The following is a 21775-nucleotide window of genomic DNA, read 5'->3' on the forward strand; positions in this document are numbered from 1 at the left end:
GTCTACATTATGAGAGAGTAGTTTTTAAGAGATGTTTTTGAATAAAAAAATTAAAAATGTTTTCCTTAAGTTTACAAGCCTTTAAAACTTATCTCAAATTGAACAGCTTGGAGTATTTTGTCTCATTGGTACATTACTTTCTAAACACACTCTGGCAAAGTACAAAACAGTGCTTATATACACCAAAAAAAGTTCCCATTAACAAAGTGAAAAGCTGTCATGTGTTTCTCTATATATGGTAAACAAAAATATAGGTGCTAGAATTTGCTGCCTTGAAAACAGATGAATTCTGTAGAGCCAAGAATCCAATAATATCCCCGTTAGCTCTGATCAGTTTTTTTTTTCTTTTCTGATACCCCGAAGACCTTCCCACATACTACATCTCATGGTTTGCCCAGCTATTCTCTGCTCCACTTGAAATGCCAATGCGTCCAAAAGAAATTAAACTCCTCAGGAAATGCTTAGCTCCCCGTTCCAAAATTACCCTTTCTCTTCTAGGAACACTGAACAGCAGCAGCCTCCTGGACAAACTTTTTCTCTGTGATTTCATTCCTGAGGCATTGAGAGCCTCGGCATTTATCCGTGCATATATTTTAATAACTCACAACACTTCTTCACTATCTCTGATCATCTTACCTTGTGTGTCCCATATGTCCTCCCCAGTGGGGCAAAACTGGGATGTAAACACTGACTCAGCAATTCATAACAAAAATTGAATGAGAATCACTGAGTCTAGGATTTCAGCATTCAGTCTCTCTTTTTTTCCCCCTTGCATTTCGAGCAGGCTTTTTGCCATCTCTTAGGCTTTCCACAAACAAATTGACATCTCAATCAGCCACAATTACGTTTTTTTGTTCTACATTCCTGCACATGAATAAGCTGTTACATTTCTGTGTTCTCCTAGGTATTTTTGCTAAAGAGAAACAGCTCAATTTCTGTCTGACCACTTAATTTCCATTCTAACCCTGTGATCTTTATAGTGCTGTTTATTTCATGCTACCTTTTGCTGAGTGTCATCGGATCTTCTGCTAAGAGTTGTGTTGTTTTTCTTTCCTGACACTAGCTATTTATCTTCGCTACTAAAACAATACTTGAAACCTTTTAGAAGTACAGTCTTCAGAAAAACAAGTTCCCCCTTCTTCCACGATGCACCTATATTTCCTAAAGGTGTTTCTAGTCAGCCTTGCTATAGCTGAATGATTTTTAGTGATGCTGTTTTCTAAAAGGAGCTCGGTAATCCATCCTGTATATTTAAGAACATTCATCTTTTCTAGCAGCAGACACTATGAAAATCTGTTTTTTCTCCATTCTGATTATTCTTTAAGCTTGGATATGTCCACTCCAGCTATACAAGAGGGGACAATGGGTACTCTGTGCCTGGTTCATATGGTGGTTGTTAAGGAAAAATTCCCTTGAATTTAAGGTGGGATTTTATTGAGCCAGAAGGATGAGATTTAATTTCTATGCTTCTCTGTTATTTGCTCATATAGACCCCCCCATCCACCCATGCTTCCTTGTAATTTATTGATAGGGCCTTGTGAGACTTTTATGCTGACATAAATATTCTGGAAATTTACTTTTATTGTTGCTCTTACAAATGAAACCCATAATTTTCAAAAGAAGGAGTAAATTTACTGTCCCATTCTGTATCAGGTGTGAATTGCAACTTCTTGTTTATTTACATAACATGTTATTTTGGTGGCTAGTGCTGCTATTAGCTTAAGTTCAGCTATGTCTGAATAAATGTCTTAGTTGTGACTTTGTGCATGTGTAAGAAAAACTTCTCCTCAGAGACTTCACTGTGTTTCCCGTACCTTGTGTTTTAGAAAACTTTTTTAATTTGCTTGTCTTTAATATTACATTGCAAACCTAACTGTTGCATAGAGTGTATTGCTTGATCTGTGAGGGGCGAGGAAGGAGAAGAGGAAATCAGGTTCATGACATGTGCAGTGTCTTTTGTCTTACTTCTCAATTTTCTGTCACTTTCGTATGTAATTTCTTCTTTTTCATACTACTAAAGTGAAGTTTGGAGGCAAACTTAATGCACTGTAAAATAAATTACCTGCAGATATTTATCTGTCTTATTTTCTTGCATTATCATCTAAAATTAATGAATGTCTCCATTTTGAAAGTGAAGATATTCAAATGTTTCTCCTTTTCAACCAAAGAACAAAATGTGCAAAAACCCCTTGCATAATTAACAGGTGAATCATTGAGAAGGAGATGAAGTTAAAACTGATGTATTTTTTAATACCAAGTAATGAATACGCTTCAAAAATCCAATCTGGAATTCACCTACATACAAATAGAAGTTTTGTAAATGTTTTTCTAGGAGTAACTAGGAGAGGCATTAATGCCCGAGTCTCCAAAATATTTGCAAGCTACTCCAAGTATTTTGCTGTAATTTTTTTACAATGTAGTCACTTGTTGGACCCTGCTACATTTTAATAATTGATTACAGACACGGGATGAAATGTGGGTTTACAGCAGCAAAACATAACAAACCTGATTCTGTACTTCAGCTAAAATAAAACCCAGGACATATTCTCTGCTACAAGAATGACAGCAAAGCTGTACCCTTTCTAGAAATGATTTTGTGCGTCTATATGCTTTTGATTAAACAAATGTTTTTGCACCTGTTGGGGTAAAAGCAATAAAAAGTCAAACCGCTGTCGTTGTTTTGGTATGTGTATCTAATTTTATAACACATACTGCTGTGGTTCATCCTAAATTAAAAAATTGGAAGTTCACTTTTTTTTTTCATACACTAGTAATATAATCCCTAAGTCACATGTGAAAGTACCATGTAATTTATATAGTCATGATGTCAGCGGTATATTATGTAAGTTCTTAGTGGCACATGAAGTTTAGTAGTGCTGACTGATTTTTGTTTTACTGAATGTGATTTTTAGTAATTTTCTTCTTGAAAAAAAATGTTTTTTAGCCATTGGGTTGCTATGGCTTTTTATTTTTTCCTAATAGAGCTGCTCCTTACATGCGTCTAAACCAAATCACACTCAAACCACATTATTAACTTTCTTTACTGATGTCTATGTGAAATGCTGGCAGTGCTGTACGGCGGCAAGAACTTTACTTCTCCTGTTATAATATCACAATTATGAACTTTGCAATTACGTGGGAACTGATGAAGTTATTCCTCGTCATCTCCTTCCCAACTTTTCGGCTAGAAAATAAGGCAGAAATTTGACTCTCTCGGAGCAAAGCCGATCTAAGCAGACTCTGCAGAGAACTCTAAGACGGGTTATGAATCCACAAACTGTGGAGAGGCTTCAATACAACCCCTCTGCAGCCTTCACCTGTGGGATAAAAAATGAGACTCTGGCAGTCCACACTATGGAGTACCTACAGATTCTCATGCAAAATACTTTCTCCCTTCTGTTTTGAGCAGCAAAACCCATGAAGTGAGTCATAAGAAGGTGTGAATGAGTGATCTTTACAGCATGGAAGAACAACCTTTGTACCTCTGACACTCATGACATCCTCAAGAAGAGAAGCAGTAAGAGAGAATGTGTTAAAAAAAAAAAAATATTGCACTTAAAATATCTGTAAGATCTTTTTGTCACATGACCCCATGAATTTTATCCATAAATACAGCTGTAATGTTATTCCAGTCAATTCAGAATCAGAGATGTGACCAAATGAGACAAATTAGAATTTATAGAAGAATTTGTATTTTTCTACCTGCTTAAATGTAGTTTCTAAATTAAATTCTCAGAAACATAAAAAGATACCATATCTTTCACCTTTTTTTTCTTACTTCACTCTGTTCCTAAGAGTAAGAAAACAACAACTCATCAACTAAAACCAGACCACAAAGCACAGTCAGAGACCAAAAATCTATATAAACCTCCATATGTGTCTAACTGGAGTTATACTACTCAATTATTGTTTATCAAGTCAGTCTTCCATCTCATGCATTAAACAATGAAATAATAACTAGAAGAATTCCAAAAAACATAACACTAAAGATGATAAGATGAATACAAAAGAAGTCTCACAGGATTTCTATGGAGGAAAAATAATGTGAATAATTTTGTTACTTCATCCAAAAAAATCATGAAATAATGGTGTCTGAATATGGAGGAAACAAACCATTCTTTGAATTGTTGTGAATGTAGAAGGAAACATAAAATCTCTCTTTTTCATCTCCTGGAACAGAACACATGGCACTCAGATATGAGGCAGAGATCATTCAGGTATCAGGGCTCAGACCCTGCTTGTTCACAAGAGTGAAGAGTTAAATGGCATTGTGTAGCAGAGCTGAGAGAACATGTGTGCTTCACACAGGCATCAAGAACAAACTTGCACTGAGATCTGAAGGAGAGGAGGTTAGTCAAGCACAGTATGCTTCCTAAGCAGGGATCACTCATGAAGAGAGCAAGAGAAATGATGAACAAAGACGAGAGACAACCCTCTGCCTTGTAGTTCTGGGCCTTGGGTGCATTCTGGATGTTCTCACGAAGTTGGGGAAGCCAGCACACATGTTTCTGCATGAATTAGGTTCCATCTGGGTCTTATCTGTGGGAAGGGCTGTGCTTCTTCATTATCCTAACAGTTCTTTTCATATGGCTCAAACACAACCCATGGCTTCTCTAAAGTTTACTACGAGTAGGGAGAAATATGGAATAAAACTGATTTTGGGTAATTTAAGATTGAAAAGTCATCATTTTAAGTGTTACTTAAAGCTCAGTTAAATGTACCAAATCAACACATCTTAAATATTGGTTAAAAGCCTGCAGGTCTAGAGCGAGCCTGCTTCCACCGGCTAGCTCTGTTGCTTCTCAGCAGTCGGTTTTGCCCTACAGACACTCAGCAGTTTAGTTCAGACAGGGGAGTTTGGTGTTAAGTGATTTGATACTTCACAGGCGGCCTTCCAGGAAATGGAAAAAATGGCAACGTTTCTGGGCTGTGGCTTCTGCAGCACAGATGAGGTGAAACACAGAGGGCTCCTGCTTGGCTCATCCAGCTTCAAGTCACTTTGCCTTTGCAGATAAACTCAGCCAAAGAGAACATGAATCCCCTATTTCATCCATTTTCAGTGCACACATAAGCTGCAGGAGTACCAGAGTTTAGGACATCATTCAGAAAGAGGAGAGAACTAAGGTTTCAGTTTGTTGTTGTAAAAACCAGGAGGTACAGCTAGACATCTTTATTTCCAGAAAGCATAGAACTGTGGCAATTAGTACTGTTGTGGGACTAAATATGTTCCCATGTAAATCCGTGCCATAGATGGTTGCAGAAGCCTTCTCTTGCAAAACATTTTTTTATTTTGCAAAAAAAGTTCTTATTGAGACCTGGCTCCCTTTACTTTATGTCACCTGCTTAAGATACAAATGTCATTAAGCAAAGGTGAGACCATCAGATGAGTGGGTGAGGAGATGTACATAGAACAAAGAAATGCAGATATGACTTGCTTGGTATCCCACAGGACTCTTTCATATCCCTGTGATGGATCACACTTCCTTTGCTCTCCAGCCCATTTGAGAAATGATACAGTTGAACAGCAACATGGCTTAGCACTTACATTTCAGCCAATAGAAGGGTTTTTTTAATGTTTAATACTATTTAGCTTCTGGTTAACTCTACTTATTCTTCAGTTTCTGTCTCAGCTTTAAGACTAATCTGGCACTTCCTAGTGAACTCCTGAAACCATGGAGAATACTTGGTTCCCTTTGCTCATATCTCATTCATTTGCACATATCTCATTCTGTTACTAAAATAAGGAGAGATCTGAACAAAGATGTAATAATTAGGAAATTGAGCGTTTCATAAAAACATGAGAATTACATTGGTTCAGGATATCACTAGGACTATTATACATTAAATAGCAAAATTTGTACCTGCTTTTAAAATGCATTTTACTATCACCATGGATTAAAGTGTATGTTAAGATGTAGAAATCAATTTTTCTCCTTTGCATTTTATTTCTAAGGTTTCACTTCTATGTGACTAGTATAGATCTTTGCTGAAGAGAAAAGAGTGCTGAATTACTTTTTTTTTTTACTTTTTTTGTGGGTAATTTCACATGATAAATGGGGAGATCTGAAGTTTTAGTAGCATGTAAGGAGGTGAATAAATTACTGTTCGATTAGACTAAAAGATATTGCTGAAAAGTACTTGTAAGGAGATAATTGCAAGTGCCAAAGCTGAGAGTAACACTCAACATTGGCAGCAGCTTAGTTAAACATGTGGTAATGATGTTAGAGGAAGAATGGGTATGTAAAATATTCAGCTGTACCAGCAGTAAATATTAATTTTATGTGACAGCAATAGTGGCTTGCTGAGACTGATATTTGACGTACAAAACTCCTATAATTATTTTAATATCTTTACTTCCCAATCATTTTAATGATATGACAAAGATTTTAGGTGTTTGCTGAAACAGCACTACTGTCATTTACTATCAGTCAAACAAAATGTCATTCTAACTCATTTCACTTCAAATGTCTGAGTAGTTTTCACACCAATTAAGCCACTGCTGTAAAGAGTATGTTCTTCTTTTGAGGTTTTATACTTACAGGATAAAACTGACAAAGAAATATCTGGTAAACTTTTTTTAGAATATATAATAGAGAAAAGTATTTAAGTAGGGATTTTGCCATCAGAAGAAAGCAGCTTTATAAAAGTTAAAGTATAAAAATAGAAAAGCAGCACATGACTTTCTTCCTTTCAATTAGTTTACAAAAAAACAGGTAGTGCCACACGTAGTTGATTGCTCAGTACTTTTCATTATAACTTTCTTCAATTGCCGAAATACATTGCCAAGTTCTGAACCATTCAGGATGGTGTTTTCCATGCCAGGTGCCTGCCCTAGGCAGGAAAATATTGGAAAGCTGCTTCCAAAATTCAATCATTCCAGAAGCAATATTCCAGAAAAAGGAAGTTTCCTTGCCTGAAGTTAACCCATAACTCACGAGTTGGTGTTCATTTATTTTTTCTGTTGGGACCATACAGCGCTTTTGCAGAAGGAACCTGAAGTTCTGCAGAATGATCATTTTGCTGTTCCAGGAGGTGCCTTTGATTAGCCTCTAAGATTTGTTCGAATTTGTCCCCCAGATAGAGCATGTTCTCAAGTTACGGCTTGTCAGCTGAGTTGTGGTAACTGACTCTGCATACATTCCTCATTTGCCAAGTAGAATATGCTAATTCAAACCACCTTAATAGGAGTTTGTATTAAAGAGTTGTTCTTCACAGTGACAGCACACAAGCAGACATCAGCTTAGCCTGAAAGCAGCAACTTTGCAGGCAGAGGAGCTTTTCTTGTCCTATCATCATCCCACAGTTTAAACCAAGAAAGAACTTGGAAATTATGTTTTCTCAATGTTTCTGCTCAGTGTCCTCAGGCTGGAGGCACAGACACATTTTCTTCTCTGTGAACTGCTCAACCATCAGGCATTGAAATGAGGTAGAACAAAACAAAGCTGCATCTCATTGCTCCTTTTCACATCCCCATTCAGAGATCAGAGTGGTTGCCTTAGGACAGAAAGAAGGTTGGTAAAAGGCAAGAGAAAAATGGATATAGAGAAGTAAAGAGCTGGAGAAGGAGGAAAGCAACAGGATCTGAGGGTGGCGAGGGAAGCAGAAGTTGGGCGTGGGGAAAGCAATGATGTGTGACACATATTTCAGCAGATTTCAACTCAGAGGAACCATTAACACTATTCTATACTCATTCTAAACCCAGGACTACACCTCATTTCAAGAATCAAGAGTCTCTCCTGGGGACCTGAAACTCATTTCAGGAATCCAGAATCTCTTTGCTTTACTGTCAGTGAAAACCAAGGTAACCACCTATCAAAGCATTTGTCACCACCCTCCCAGGGGCAGACACACACAAACTGCTGCCTCAACCAGTCTCTTTAAGTGGTAGAGACTTGTCCAGATATGTATGTGGCAAGTAAACTGACCGATCTGAATAAAGTGGCAGTTCTGTTCATCCTGCTTTTAGAATCCTTTTTTTCTTTTTTGCACGACACCCTGGACAGGGCAGAAGGGTGTGCAGAATGTTCAGTTCAGGAGCTGTAAACAAAATGTATTAACCTACAGTGAACACCCAAAGTGGGTCCACTTGTTTGCTCACTATATTCTGTGTCACACAGGGTCTACAATATCATTCATTTGAAAGCATCACCGCTAAGTGGAAAAACTATGGCAAATACTTCACCTAGCATTTTGTTTCCTTCTGTCTGTGTAAAATTTGACATAATTGACAGGTAGATCTACACAGGTAGATGGGCAATTTGGGCACTGTTATCCTTAACTAGCATCTGAATTCTCCATTGCCACTTACAGTTTGGTCTCATTGAGAAACCTGGAGAAAAAGCCCTGCTGTGACCCTAGAAAACCCATCAATCGGCCACAGTCCCAGCTTCGTCTCTGTGAGAAGTGTGAGAATATAAATTGTATGAGAAAATCTCAGTGAGAGATGCAGAGCTGCTTCCCGCATTTAAACCTTTTTGTCATGGCCTTGAAAACTGCTGTGTTTGTGTATGCTAAAACCTTTTCCATGAGACAGAAGTAACAGCAAATTATTAATTTAGTCATCTGTGTAGTTTATAATTTCAAGACATTTAGAGGTAAGGCACTTTGCACTCAGTATGCAGTTTCCAGGGATAATACCAGACAAAACGAAGGTTTACAGTGACAGCAGCACTGAGCTTTATCCTAAGTAGTTAAATGAGTTCAAAACCTATCATCAGTCACTGATAGGATCCGCTTCTCTCTGCTTAAATCCTGCATAAAGTGCCAATGAATTGTTAAGAGCTGAGGATGACTATTAGACAGCTTAATATAAGCCTGCAAAAGAATGGTATTATTGAGAATAAAGTGCTGTATTATTGCCATTTGTAAAGTAGTTCCTGATTTTGGCAGTACATGTTCAATTACTCTCTCCTCTGTTAATGGAGGATATCTGAAAAAAGCAAATCAAGCAACATGTTGAGGATTCTAAGACCCTTGGAACACTAAGGTTTCCGATGAGATATCCCAGGCTTAGGTGCTAAAACACTGCATCAGAATTAAGTCATACCTCCTGGCATGAATCGGCTGCTAAATACAGTTAGTTATCACGTGTATCTTTGATACGAACACCTCCTGCATAATTGCAGTGTGGACAGTCAGGTGCCAAAGGAGCCTTCAGACCCAGGTGCTAGAGGCACTGCTGAGGAGCATTAGGCTGAAAGTAAGGGAGCAGTCTTAAAACATAAAATCCAGATAAGGAGGCACTGAAGAAGTTACAGGGTGGAATAATAACTTTGTCACCGGTAATCGTCCCAGACAACGACACAGGCACGCTGCCAACTACATGCAGAATGTTTAAGAGTTGAAGAAGCAGTGAGACACTTGATTCTATCATTTAAGATTCTTTATGACTGCGCTGCCCCAGCGCCCCTGGGCCCGCCCCGGCGCCCCTGGGTCCGCCCCGCCAGGCGGACACGCGTGGACCGGGCACACCTGTGCAGGTGGACAGCAGAGCACCCCCGCAGGGCTGAAGCTTTGGACGGAGCTTTCCCTCCTTCCCGGACACTGCGCTACTTATTAGACATTTCCCGCATAAAAGACCCAACCAAACAAAAAAGCCGAAAGAGTTCGGGGCTGCACGAGCCGAGCCCCGGCTGAGCGCGGGCCTCTCCCGCGTCCGCCGCTCGGCGGAGGCTCCGCGCCTGCTGGAGGTCAGCACGGCCGCGGATCGGGATCGGGATCCGGTTCCCCCTGGCTGCCCGCTGCCCGGCCCGGCTGCGCCCCTTCCTCCCTGGGTATCGGTGCCAGACCCCGCGGCCGCGGCTGCCAGGGGGGGCGGGACGCGGTTTCCAGGCTGACTCACTCACGCCCGCCCCGCCCCGTGCCAGGCGGGGCGGGACCGCCCGAGGCCGCGCCCCCGCCCCGCGCTCCCGGTCGCCCCTCGCCCCCCCCCCCCGCCCGGCATGGACCGCAATGATTTAGAAGTTCAGGAATCCCACGTGACGTCACGGAGGGTGATGTAATGCTTCTCTAAATAGAACGTATTGTAACCGTCCCTCAGTCCAACGTGGTTCCTCCGGCCGCGCTGCCGGTCCCGTCCCCGCCGCGCCGGGCGGTAAGTTCCTAAAAATACAGGGCTACCCCGGGAAGGCGCCTGGCGCGGCGCGCGGCGCACCCCGCAGCGCACCCCGCACGGAGCGGAGCAAAGCAGCAGCGCCGGGGTGCGCGGATGGGGAAGGGGCAGCCAGCGGCTGCAGGGGCTCTTCCCTCCACCACCGCATCTGCTTCGGAGGCGGCAGCGCCAGTCCCCGCTGCCTCGCTGCCGGCAGCGGGGATCCCGCCACCCCCCGTCTCCGCCGTGCTCGGGGAGAGGGGGTGTGAGCGACCCCCGAGTTCCGCGGAGGGCCGGGCAGGGCAAGGCAGGGCGGCTGGGGACGGGAGCGCAGGGTCGCCGAGCCGCGGGGTAGCAGGACTCCCACACTTCGGGGAGTTTGGGAAGTCTGCGTGCAGCTTCCCGGGATGGGCTGGGGTGGGATGCGGCGGCTGCCGCGGGGCGCAGGCAGCACCCCGCTGCATGCTGCCCCGAGGGGAGCGGACGGGTGGCAGCTCCCGTTGGAGGGGCCGCGGAGCCCCCGCGCCAGCGGCGGAACGGACGGCTCTGGACGGCTCCAGTCCCCGCGTGTCCCGGTGGCACACGGCGGTGACAGCTCGGCGCGCGCTGCCCCGCCGTCCCCTTTCCTCGCAGCCCCCAAACTTCTGGACAAGTTTCGCGGTGGCGCCCGGGCTCCCCAGAGTGCCGGGACCCGCCGGCGGTAGCCGCGGAGCGGTGCGCGGGGCGGTGCGCGGCCGCCTTCCCCGTGAGACATCCCGGGAGCCGGGCTGCTGCCGGCCCTTACGTCATGCTGCGGGCCGGTGCGGGGCTGATGCTCCTTTTCTGATGCCGTCGGGTGCGGGGCGGGGGAGGAGTGCTGACAAGGTCCCCTCTCTGCAGTCCCGCTCACCCTTCTCAGCCCCTCTGCTCCGCTCATCATCCCCCTCCCCAGCTTCGCGTCCCCGCGCCACTGTCCTCTCTTACAGGGGTCTCTCTCCCCCCAGCGAAGTTTTCAGGACGATAAGAGCTGAAGGAGTGTAAAGGGAATACTTGCTAAACTCTGCCTCTTCTATTATTTATGTCCAAGCATGGTGAGTGATCCTTCATCTCCAGGGCTCAATATTAACTCTAGAATCGGAAAGAGAGAGTTTGTTTCAGAGATGGGGTTAGGAATAAAGGTAAATGAAATGTCCATATGTTGTTAGGTGTTGTTGTGGTGTGGGTTTTTTTTTGTTTGTTGGTTTTTTTTTTTTTTTTTTTTAAAATCCGGAACGATGTGGGAAGTGACTTAAGCAGCAAGATTAGAAGATTTCCATATATTATCAGTAAAAACCAGTGCTTAGCCAGATGAAATTAAAACTAGAACAGAAGCATAATAAGTACTGCGAAGCATCTCTTTTGGGCTTTCCTTGAGACTGTGTAGTTTTCAGAGGGATACCCGCTAGTGTGCACCAGACTTTCCCTGTCTGGCCGTTTGGACAAGCAGCAGTGTGTCAAGTAACAGTGGTGTAGGAAAACTTTCTTGTAAGATACTGTCATGCAGAAATAATCTAGAAACTGGACTAAAAGAAAATTGAGAGTTGGAAAGTGAGAGCTGAATGCAAAAACATAGCATAATTTGTGGGGATTTTGCTGAAGGAGTTATGCTCCCATAAATGTATGGTTTATTTTAAGTATAAAAGTGTACAGTGGTGAAAATCCTTGCTCAGTATTTTATAATGTTCATGTAGTGAATGAGATTGTTGTTATCAAAAGCTTGAAATGCTTCAAAAAAAAAAAGGCTAAAATCCTTATTTGTGACTCCTTAGTCTTAAAGGGAGCTGTACAGGTCGCAAAGCACTAGGGAAAAGCGTGATTAATGATCAGTGATTAGTGATAAGTGATTAGTGGTTTTATTCAAACTGTTACCTCTGACCAGAAGCACACATCAGAGGATTAACAGGCTCTTTAGATAAATGCTCATTAGTGGAAGGGGGAAAGCAAAGATAATAGGCATGCACACAGGGACAACTTTCTAGGAAAATCATTCCTGTCTCTGGCATAATAAGCTCTATTAGCAGAAAGGCTCTTTAATTTAAAAGTTGCTTTTATCTTGTAAATCAAAGATAAATGTAGAAGTTCGCTGCGCTATTATAGCCTAAATTTTCCCATATCCACTAGATGTGGATTATCTCGGTAGCGATATTTTATTAAAAAAAAAACAACCCACCACAATTGAATCTGTAAGAAACTGAACATTCCCAAGTGCTAAAGCCCTGCATCCCTGAGGCATCTGCTCCCAACAGGCAGAGCAAAGCCTGCTGGCAGCTAACTAGATGGCGCAGTCCTGATCTCTGTGAATATATACTCCTGGGTTATGAACTTAGCAAGTAGCAGCTTGCTAGGTGTCCTTCAACACTTACAACAAAGTTGATTCTGTGCTGGGTTGGAGACTAGAAAGTGCTATGAGTTTGTAGTCACATTTTCCATGTCAGTTAATCTAGGGAGTTGAAGGCTGTTGGAAAAATTAGTCTCATTTACTGAAAGAAATGGTGGGAGAAAGAAGAAGAGAATGAGAGAAGGGCAAATAGCTACAACTTGGGATGTAACTCTTGACTGAACAGTTTTTTACTGCTTAGATGAAGTACAGCTCTGATAGCATTAATTAACGAAGCCCAAAAGCTCTTGGGAGTTTTTCCCCCACCTATCTCTGGCAAAGTGAGGTGGTTTTTTTTTAAAATAAGTCACTAAAAAGAAAGAACAGTTAGTGTGGTGGTTGAACGAAAGAACTTCGACTTGACAGTACCCTACAGATTTTGGTAAGGAGCCTGTTTTTATGATAACTAACTAGGGATTTCTCATTACACTTTATCATGCATGGATTGTGAAGAACTGGTATCTACTGTTGTTGATAGACTTGGGGATGTTTCCTCTGTCACGTTAGTTTACATGGGGTTTATTTTTGGTTTCATTTATGGAGATCGTCAAAGTTTCAAAACTTTAAATGAAACATTTGAGTGAAACAGGAAATAGAAATAATGAACTTATGGCGTAAAAAGAAACTGCTGTCGTCTCTTATTATTACATCTTTAATTGGAGACTCTTAGGAATAGGGAGGCTAGTGCCTAAAATCAAGAAGTTTTGTAATAGCATATAAAAAAGGCAATAAGTGCTGTTGCCAGTCTTGAGTATTGGATGGCACTTTTCCAGGATTTAAAATTGCAATTTTTAAAAAGTTTGCACATTTAGAACAAGCAGAAACCTTTTTCCCTCACCAAAACACCCATTTATAGTTCAGCTTCAATTTATCAAACTCTAGCTCCGCTAATTTAACACGGTGAATGTAAAGGGAAAGAAACCATGTGTTATTTAAAGAAAAGGTAGAAGTGAGATTGTATATGTCATTTTATTTATATCACCGTTTAGCAAAAATTACTCACACAGATAAAGAGTAACAGGTGCTTTTTTAATTTGATATTCTTACTTTGAGAATCTAAAATGTGCTGCAATCATTCACACTTATCCTGTGTACTGCCGAGAATCTTCTGTAAAAGATTGTTACAGTGAGAGCTAGAGTTCACTCTGGAGTTGATAAGAGAGAGGCAATCTCCCAGTGCTTTCAGAAGGTAGCTTTTACATACTAAATCTTTCAGCTCTGTGTGGGCAGAATCTCCCTGAGCTCAGTAAGTCTTGCAGGATGATTTGAAACTGGATTATTAAGTTGTCTGCTTGTGACTTCCTTTAAAAACCTGTGTCTGTGCCCCTAATCAAGGCGTGAGGATCTTAAATACTGGAAGAGCTCTTGCAAGGTTGTTATTGTTGCTTTTAAACAATTTATTTAATCAAGGACTTTACTCTTTGGTATCCTGTGTCTCTAATTTCTGCTGTTAATTAACTTTCTGGATTTCCTATGAACCTGTTGCTTTGAGGACTTATACCTATGTTAATGTATTATTAGCCGTCTTCTGAGCTTAATTATAATTTCAGTGACTATCTTTCTTATAAACTCTTTATTATAAGAAAACTATTTCTGAACAAGATTTTGCAATAAAAGAAGAGCAAAACTGGTTTTACTTAAAACTTTTTTTAAAATTATTCTTAAGGACCATATGATTTATTATTGGAACAAACTGATATTTTTTTCTCAAGGCCCACAGACACTGATTTTTCTTGTAACTCATTACAGGAATACTCTACTCATCAGACGCAGTTGCTGGAAATACAGATAGATGTATAAACCAACAGGTATTTCAATTCTGCTTCATAGGTCCAGGTGATTCTTTTTCTTTGATTTGGTTTTGGTTATCTCATACTAACCAAATTAATGGAAGGCATATATAATTAAGCTAGCCTATTTGGCTTATTCTTAATTCATGTATTAACTCATCTTGATACAAATACGTAGGAGTCTTGGTGGAAATATTTAAAATGCTTTGAGATTCTGTCAGTCGTAAATACTGACTCCAGGGCCGATCAGACAGCTTGTCAGGTCACTCTGCAATATCTCAGAATGATTTCTGTTGATTTGCCCTCTCTCCATGCTGCATGCTATTTAACCTCTGAAAAAAAGAAACACCCCTTATTTCTAGGTATATGATATATTTTGCTCTGCAATATATAATGCTCCAGATCTTTTAGGCCTCTAGCCCTGAGAAGGGATTTTTAAGGCTTTTGCGTTTCTGTGCCTTGAGAAATGATCAAAGTTCATCATAAATTTAAAGCAACAATTTGGAATAAGAACTATGAAAACATTTTTTCCTCTTGCCAAAACTCGTATTACTATGCTAATTTAAAATTCTTAAGGTGTAGTATTCTCTGACACAGACAAAACAGTTATCTCAGACAATATCTTATCGTGATGTATTTTAACAGTAGCAACATTATAGCAGTAAGTACAGAAAATACCTTTTGTGGACTTGACATGTAAAACCAAAATCCTGTTATGGAAATACTTCTTGTTTTGGTTACACATATAAACAAATAAATTATTTAAGTTGTCTCAGGTGTAAATAACAAGTACAATATGACAAAAAAAAATAATTGTTTTGGTGATGTGATAAAAGGACTTGTTGAAGCAGATAAGTGGTTGTGTCTTTTTACATCCAAGGAACTGTTGTGTTGGTTTGTATACTGATTGTTTTGCTCTTATTATGGCTCATGTTGAAGGGGCAGTCCTGAAACTTTAAAATAATAGTTCCTCTACTATTTTTCACTAAGAAGTTATTTTCCTCTGTAATTAAAATTACCAAGAGTCAGCATTTTTTTTTACTAGCCATCGCATAGGAAATGCAGCTTTTATTTGCCCTTAGAGAGTTTGGAAAGGGTTGATTGCACGGGTTTGTAAGTTTCTAGATTTTGGTATCAAGTGCTATTTTATAAACACAAAAAGATTTTCCAAGGATTTTGCTGAAGGCTGTAGGATTTTTGAAGAAAAACATTGAAAGCTTACAACAATTTCCTTAGCTTAGAAGATGTTTTGCTTTTGGTTCTTGTTTCCATCTTATATTTTTCTGAGAGTTTGTTCAAGAAGTCAGTCCCACACACAACTTGAAAACTGTCATCAGTAGTGTTTGTCTAGGTTTGCCATTTTAATAATCTCATCCTTTGAGCCACCTCATGTCTCTGTCATGCCACCCTGCCACATAAGGTGATTTGAAGTTGTGAGGTGCAGCCCCTCTTGGCCCCAGAGCTCCACTTAACGGGTGATAAAAACAGCAATGTCTTTAGAAGAAGCCATAAGGAATGAGATTTGAAATTAATTGGGAAAAAATACTACAAAGCCTCTATTACCTTTGCCAGCTGATTCTGCTTTTCTTTGGGTCTAAATGTTTTCATTGGTCTTACTGGGGTACTGAGACCTCTGTTAGCTCAGGGGCTAGATGTGGTTTGATCTCACCTATAGCTTTCTACTCCACATAAACTCTACAAATAACTTCTATTCCTTTTTAACCTTTGCAGTGTTTTCTCAAACAGCTTCCTTTGCTCTCATATCAGCTTCTTTCCTTGTCTTGGAGTGCCATCACTCAACGAACATTTCGATGCAGCTGAAGTGCCTGGTCACAATCTCAGTATGTTTGTGTGTTGTAAGGTATTTTATCCAGGGATGTAGTGAGTTTAAACATCCTTAAATGCACTGCCTAACTTTCATACAGAGAAATGTATTTAATTAGGCTGATCTTTTCTCAATTAGAGGAAGCTGCCTTTTTGCCTATTTACTTCATGAACTTATGCTTTCAGTTACTCTTTTACTGCACATAAGGCAGTGTTGTTCATCACCACCCTTTTCTGATCTGTTTGCAAGTACTCAGAAGTTAATTTGGCTTCTCTGGGAAGTTAACCTTGGCCAGTGGCTCCTAGATTTAACATCTGATTTTTTTTTTTTTCCTCCTGGCCAAATGAAAGGAATGCTAAATAATATGTGATGCTCAACTCAGGGGGCCCTGTAGCACATTAAATAGAATCCGAGATTGGGTTCAGGATGCATTTTATGGAGTGGCTACAACAGTAAACACTAAATTGAGATTTTACCGTATTGTACTCTCTCTTTCTTTTATTGTCCTTTAAATCTTTCAGTTCTGGAGTGCTGAAAATACTGCCTGCAGAGTAATATTCTGCCCAAGTAAATACTCAAAGATATGGATGATGATATTAGTAGGTCACTTGGTCATGCATTGATGCTGCAAACCAACTGCCAGTAGTTCTGTCATGGATGAACTAGTTTACCATCATTCACGGTCCAAATATACCTCTCAGTTAACTTTTTAAAAAACTTTTATTCAACAGCAATAGACCGTTGCTAGGTAAGGAGCTTCAAATTGCAAATGGCTTCAAGTTCTGCCAGGAGGGGTTTAGATCGGATATTAGGAAAAATTTCTTCATTGAAAGGGTTGTCAAGCACTGGAACAGGCTGCCCAGGAAAATGTTTGAGTCACCATCCCTGGAGGTAATTACAAGATGTGTAGCTGTGGCAGTTGGGGACGTGGTTTTGTAGTGGATTTGGCAGTGCTGGGTTTAACGGCTGAACTTGATGATCTTAAGGGACTTTTCTAAACTAAAGGATTTTCTGATTCTGTAATAGTAAATCATACCTCCACAGGTGCTACTCTGAAGTAATTTTAGCCAGTTGGTTAAATCTGGGCTTGCTTTTGGTTCTGGTCAGGTCAGTGAATGAGTTTGTCACTAAATATTTTTAGGCACCCAGCAGGAACTCCAAAGGTGACCTGATGGCAAAGAGCCTGGAAGAGTGCTTGTCCAGAAATGGCACTGTCTGTATTAGAAATCTGGGCTTGCCAGGACCTCACGTATAGGAAACTTCTCTTGGGATGATTGCAAAATGCAACTTGAAGAAACTAAAGGTGGAGCAATGGAGTAGAAAAAAGATCACCAATTGCTTTTGTCAGAAATATCTTTTACTACCTATTGTTTAACTGAATTTCTGAATGAATGCTTTAGGTAGAAGAAATGTTGATTAAGTGTTTGTGACAATTTCAGCCACGGCATCAATTTCTTTTTTGGTAACATAAAAAAAAAAAAAAAGGCTCCTTTTGCTGGCCATGGTTGGGGGGAGAGGGGGCATCTGTGGGTTTTTTTCAAAGGCTGAAGAGATCGGGATCAGCCGAAAATAATCAGACTGATTATTTTCTAGAGTGCACAAAATGATGGAAAAGAAGGGATTCTGTAGTTAAAAACAAGGAATTTTCCTTCTTTCCTTACTTCTACGTCCGTAAGTGTATCTGTGTAACACTTAAAGGTTGTTTTATACCTGTTATTAAATAAATACAGCCAGTGTAAGTTTCTTTTACTGGAAGTGCAACGGAAAAGTATTTAAAAAAAGATAATGGGAGAAAAAAAATGAATTATGTAAATCTTAAATCACTTTCTACAATGCCCATACTGTTCTTTCATTCTTCAGTGCTAATAAAGCAGCTCATGGACTCAAGCTTGAAAATAGGTTAAATTCAAGTAATTGATGTTTTATCACAAAAAGTGAGAGAAAGCAGTAATTTAACTATTTTGATGAGAATGCTTAAAAGACAAGTTTCTCTAAATTATTTTCTATGAAAGTAGAAAGGATCAAAAGAGCCATGGGTTTTATGACTGGGTAAGGAGAATTACATTCTTGTGGATTTAAAAAATATCGCAGTAGAGCCTAGTTCTCCACTCACCCCAATACAAATCTGGAGCAACTCTATTGAAATCTGTGGAGTTACCAACTGCAGTAACACTCATTGAGAAGAAAATTAGATTCACGGGGTCTATTCTGAACGTAGCCTATCAGTTGTGCGCTGTGCAAATCCCATTATTAAAGTAATAGCCTTACATGTCACGTTAAGGACGGCTGTTTCCCCAAGATGAACATGTTTGTAGCTCTCCTCATCTTGTGGCTACTTTTTAAGGGGGAAGGGGGATATTGAGAATACTTATTTTCTGCTCAATTAATATTCCTTCCGTGCACTCTCCTTCCTCTCACGCGCTTTATGTGTGGGTGCGCAGTCTGCACTCTCCATCATCTATCTGTCTGTGTCTCTTTGGCTGTGACAGTCTCCACTCTGGCCTCAGGCTTGCATAACATAAATGAAAAGCCCACCAAAATTTTCAGTTAAACATGGCAGGATATAATTCTGCTCCTAAATATGATGTGCATTTTCACTCTTAATGACGCAGCTGCGTATTGGAAGTAACACCTCAGACTTCAGTTATGATTTTATTATTGTGGAGTTTTGGGGTTTTCTTTTCAGTTTTGGAATTAAAAATAGAGGGAGAAAGAAGTGGGGAGGCAGTGTAGCTTGGAAGCTTTAATAAATTGGAGTACTTGTTTGCAACACTGGAAAGTAAGACTCAGGACATTCCAGCATCTTGCACAGTTCCCAAGCTGACCTGAGAGCGAGAACAAAGTCTTTCAGAAATGGGGAAGAATATCATCACTGCCTGAGCTACTCTGATTTTTTTTTTTTTCATAGCAATTTTGGATAAAGAAAAACTCTGTAAAGAGTGATAAATAGACAGTGTCCAGTGTACAAACTCCACTTTCCTCAGCCCTAATCATATATGCTTGCTTCCAGTTTTCTTCATTTGGCCCAGGATATGTAAGTCAGCTCTGTTACTTTTGAAATTGGTATAAATCCACTGACTTCTCTGAAACTGTGTGGAGTGAGGGTATGGCCCATGGTTGTTTACTAATGGCACACAATGGGCAACTTCTGTGTATAATATTTTATGAGAGTATAGAACAAATATTTGTAGGCCTTATAACAACGCTGGTGTGCAAAGGTTCTTTGGGCCCTTAACAATCGAGAGGTTAACTTAAAAAAAAAAAAAAAAGAAACAAACCCACAACTATTATTTCATTGCCAAACATTTTTAAAAAGCACTATTTATGTAGGCCCTATATAAGCACACATTGTTTTATGTTCCTTCTGCTGGCTTTGCGTTTGACTAAACCATTATTCTCAGAGTGCTGCTGTGCTGAGATCATCAGTGATGATGGTGTGAAAACAAACAAGTTTTAGCATGAGAAGTCACTATATAATTTGACAAGGAGGTTGTCAGCACCAAAACATCCACATTAATTTCATCTCTGGTCAAAGCAAAATAAAAATCAGATGGCTAGTGGGAAACAATACATTCTTAGGAGGAGGGGAAGGGGACTGGATCTGATTCTGTAAGGTGCTGTGTCAACTAAAAGGAGGACCCATCTCAATTCCCATTGAAGTCAAGGGGCATGGAGGGCACTCAGGACAACTGGCATTGTGTCATTTTTCTCCAAAGTTTAGTAAAACTTCTGATATCAAACTTAATTCTTTAATCATTCAGACAGCTAGCAAGCTCTTGGGAGAAAAGCTCTCTTTGTTAAAGGTTGAGATACACTCCATCTCTTCAACAGAGAGCTAAAAAAGCGCATATTCTAATTCTGTAGCCTTCAAGGAGTCCTTCAACATAAAGAGTTGTGCATATACCTTAACGGTACAAAAATCCTGCCTCAGCAAAAAACATTTCTGGCCTCCGTTATGTTACACAAAACAGGGAGACAGCTTCCTATTTTGTTCTATCAAAAGTGATCTTTATTATTATATTATCAAGATGGATTTTGGATTCCCTAGTGTTAAATTAAAAAGCTCTGGGACTAATGAATGAAGCTATGTGTAGTCAAATAGATGCTGTGAAAAATAAACTGTCAGATATGTGAATAACCCCAAACATTTTTTTTTTTTTTTTTTTTTTTTCCTCAGCGAAAAATTATGGTAAGACATTTTTAACAGAAACAGTTAAAGTCAATGAATCCCGGATGAGTCAACCAACTTAATAATACCCTAAAATTTAGGGGTTCCAGATAGTTTATTTTACTGCTATACTGTGGCCTTACCTTTGAAACTCCTACTGCATATCTAAGTTGATTGCAGCTTGCAAGATACACAAAGAAACACTCTGAAAAACATCTCTCTCTCTGTAGCAGTAAGAATGCTACATTTTTTATTTTCTCTCTCATGCTCTCTGATTCTATACAATTTTTCTTGCCAAAAAGTTCCTATTCCAAAATATTAAGACAGCCTATTTCTAGGCTGTCAGTCTTCCAGTTTTCATTTCAGAGTTTTGAGTCAGTGTAGTGTCAGCCAAAAGCTTTTCAAGTGATTGAAAACTTTTAGGGACAGAATGAGCTTGGAAGAAATATTTTCAGCATTGTAATTAATTCTAAATTAATTTATAATGAGAACAATAAGAGATATGATGATGACTGTTTCATCAAGCTAGTCATGAAAATAGATCTGATTTTCTTTTTAAATTTTTATTTGCTGTGTTGATTTCAAAGGTACTGAGGATGTCTTGCAAGCTAAGAGTCAGTTCAACATACTATGTATGCGGAGCTCCTTGTTATTTCTCTTCTTTTGAGGAAACACCCTTCTTTGAACAGGAGAAGAAGTGGCACTGGGAGTGCTGTTGAGCCCTGTGGCCGTGTTGCATGGTGTGGCAGCCTGCGATGCACCGCGGGTGTGACTGTGGCAGTGAGATCCACCTCACACCTTTCCCCACTAGCAAAATTGCAGCCACCAGGGTTCAGGTGCTTTCAGAAAGCCCAAGCAAGATTTCAAACAAGTCTCTCGCTTGGTTCCACTGCTAGGAAATATTGGACAGGGAATTGCCCATGTTTATATCTATGGAGATGACAGTGCTGTGTAGCACCTGAAATGGGCAGATGTTGCATGGAGAATGCATTTTGTAAAATATCTATTGTTTGTAGCCTCATACCACAGAATTTTAAGAGCTAAACCAAGTCTGCAATCCGGCAACTGGTCCTGCATACTGTAGGACTTTTTTTTAGCCTTTTGTAAATCTGTGCATAGCACTTTCCTCACATATTCAGTGCCTTCCTACTAATCATCTCCAAAATATGTGCTAAAAAAGCATCATCCTTTTGGTGCCCACATTAAAATGCCAGTTATTTCTCTATTTAATGACCAACTCTGCTTGGAGCCACCTGTGCTCTCAGGTATGGTGTATGAGATGGCCTCAAAACCGACAAGGTTCTGACAGAGCCTCTTGTTTCTTTCTAAGCCTCATATTTAGAACAGAGGGGATTTCCTTACCATTGCGTAGAGAAGACAGTTAGGCCACAGGGTTCTTCTCTTCACCCCATTCAATCCTGAGTTAAATCAGTTAGCAGTTGCCAGGGGAAGGTAGATGCCCTGTGAGCAGTAGCTTTGGAGAGGAGTACACCTGGCCTGTGCAGCC

General features: G+C 40.3%; 1 protein-coding gene across 6 annotated transcripts in view; it reads left to right on the forward strand.

The window, feature by feature from the left end:
- Positions 1-10014: 10014 nt before the first annotated feature.
- CREB5 (cAMP responsive element binding protein 5) overlaps positions 10015-21775 on the forward strand; it is a 259092-nt gene continuing 247331 nt past the window's right edge. The window contains exons 1-3 of one of the 6 annotated variants that reach the window (XM_027880051.1): positions 10022-10093; positions 11074-11160; positions 14235-14293. In XM_027880051.1, the coding sequence (XP_027735852.1) occupies positions 11148-11160; positions 14235-14293 (72 nt within the window). In that variant the 5' untranslated portion in view covers positions 10022-10093; positions 11074-11147. Of the gene's footprint in view, positions 10094-11055; positions 11161-11359; positions 11395-14234; positions 14294-21775 lie in introns of those variants that run through there. The other 5 variants (XM_027880052.1, XM_027880057.1, XM_027880058.1 and 2 more) reach the window with 5 other exon arrangements.

Source organism: Empidonax traillii, unplaced genomic scaffold (genome assembly GCF_003031625.1).
Source record: "Empidonax traillii isolate 1590-97213 ecotype Southwest subspecies unplaced genomic scaffold, ASM303162v1 scaffold64:size1360303, whole genome shotgun sequence".
Taxonomy (NCBI): Eukaryota; Metazoa; Chordata; class Aves; order Passeriformes; family Tyrannidae; genus Empidonax; species Empidonax traillii.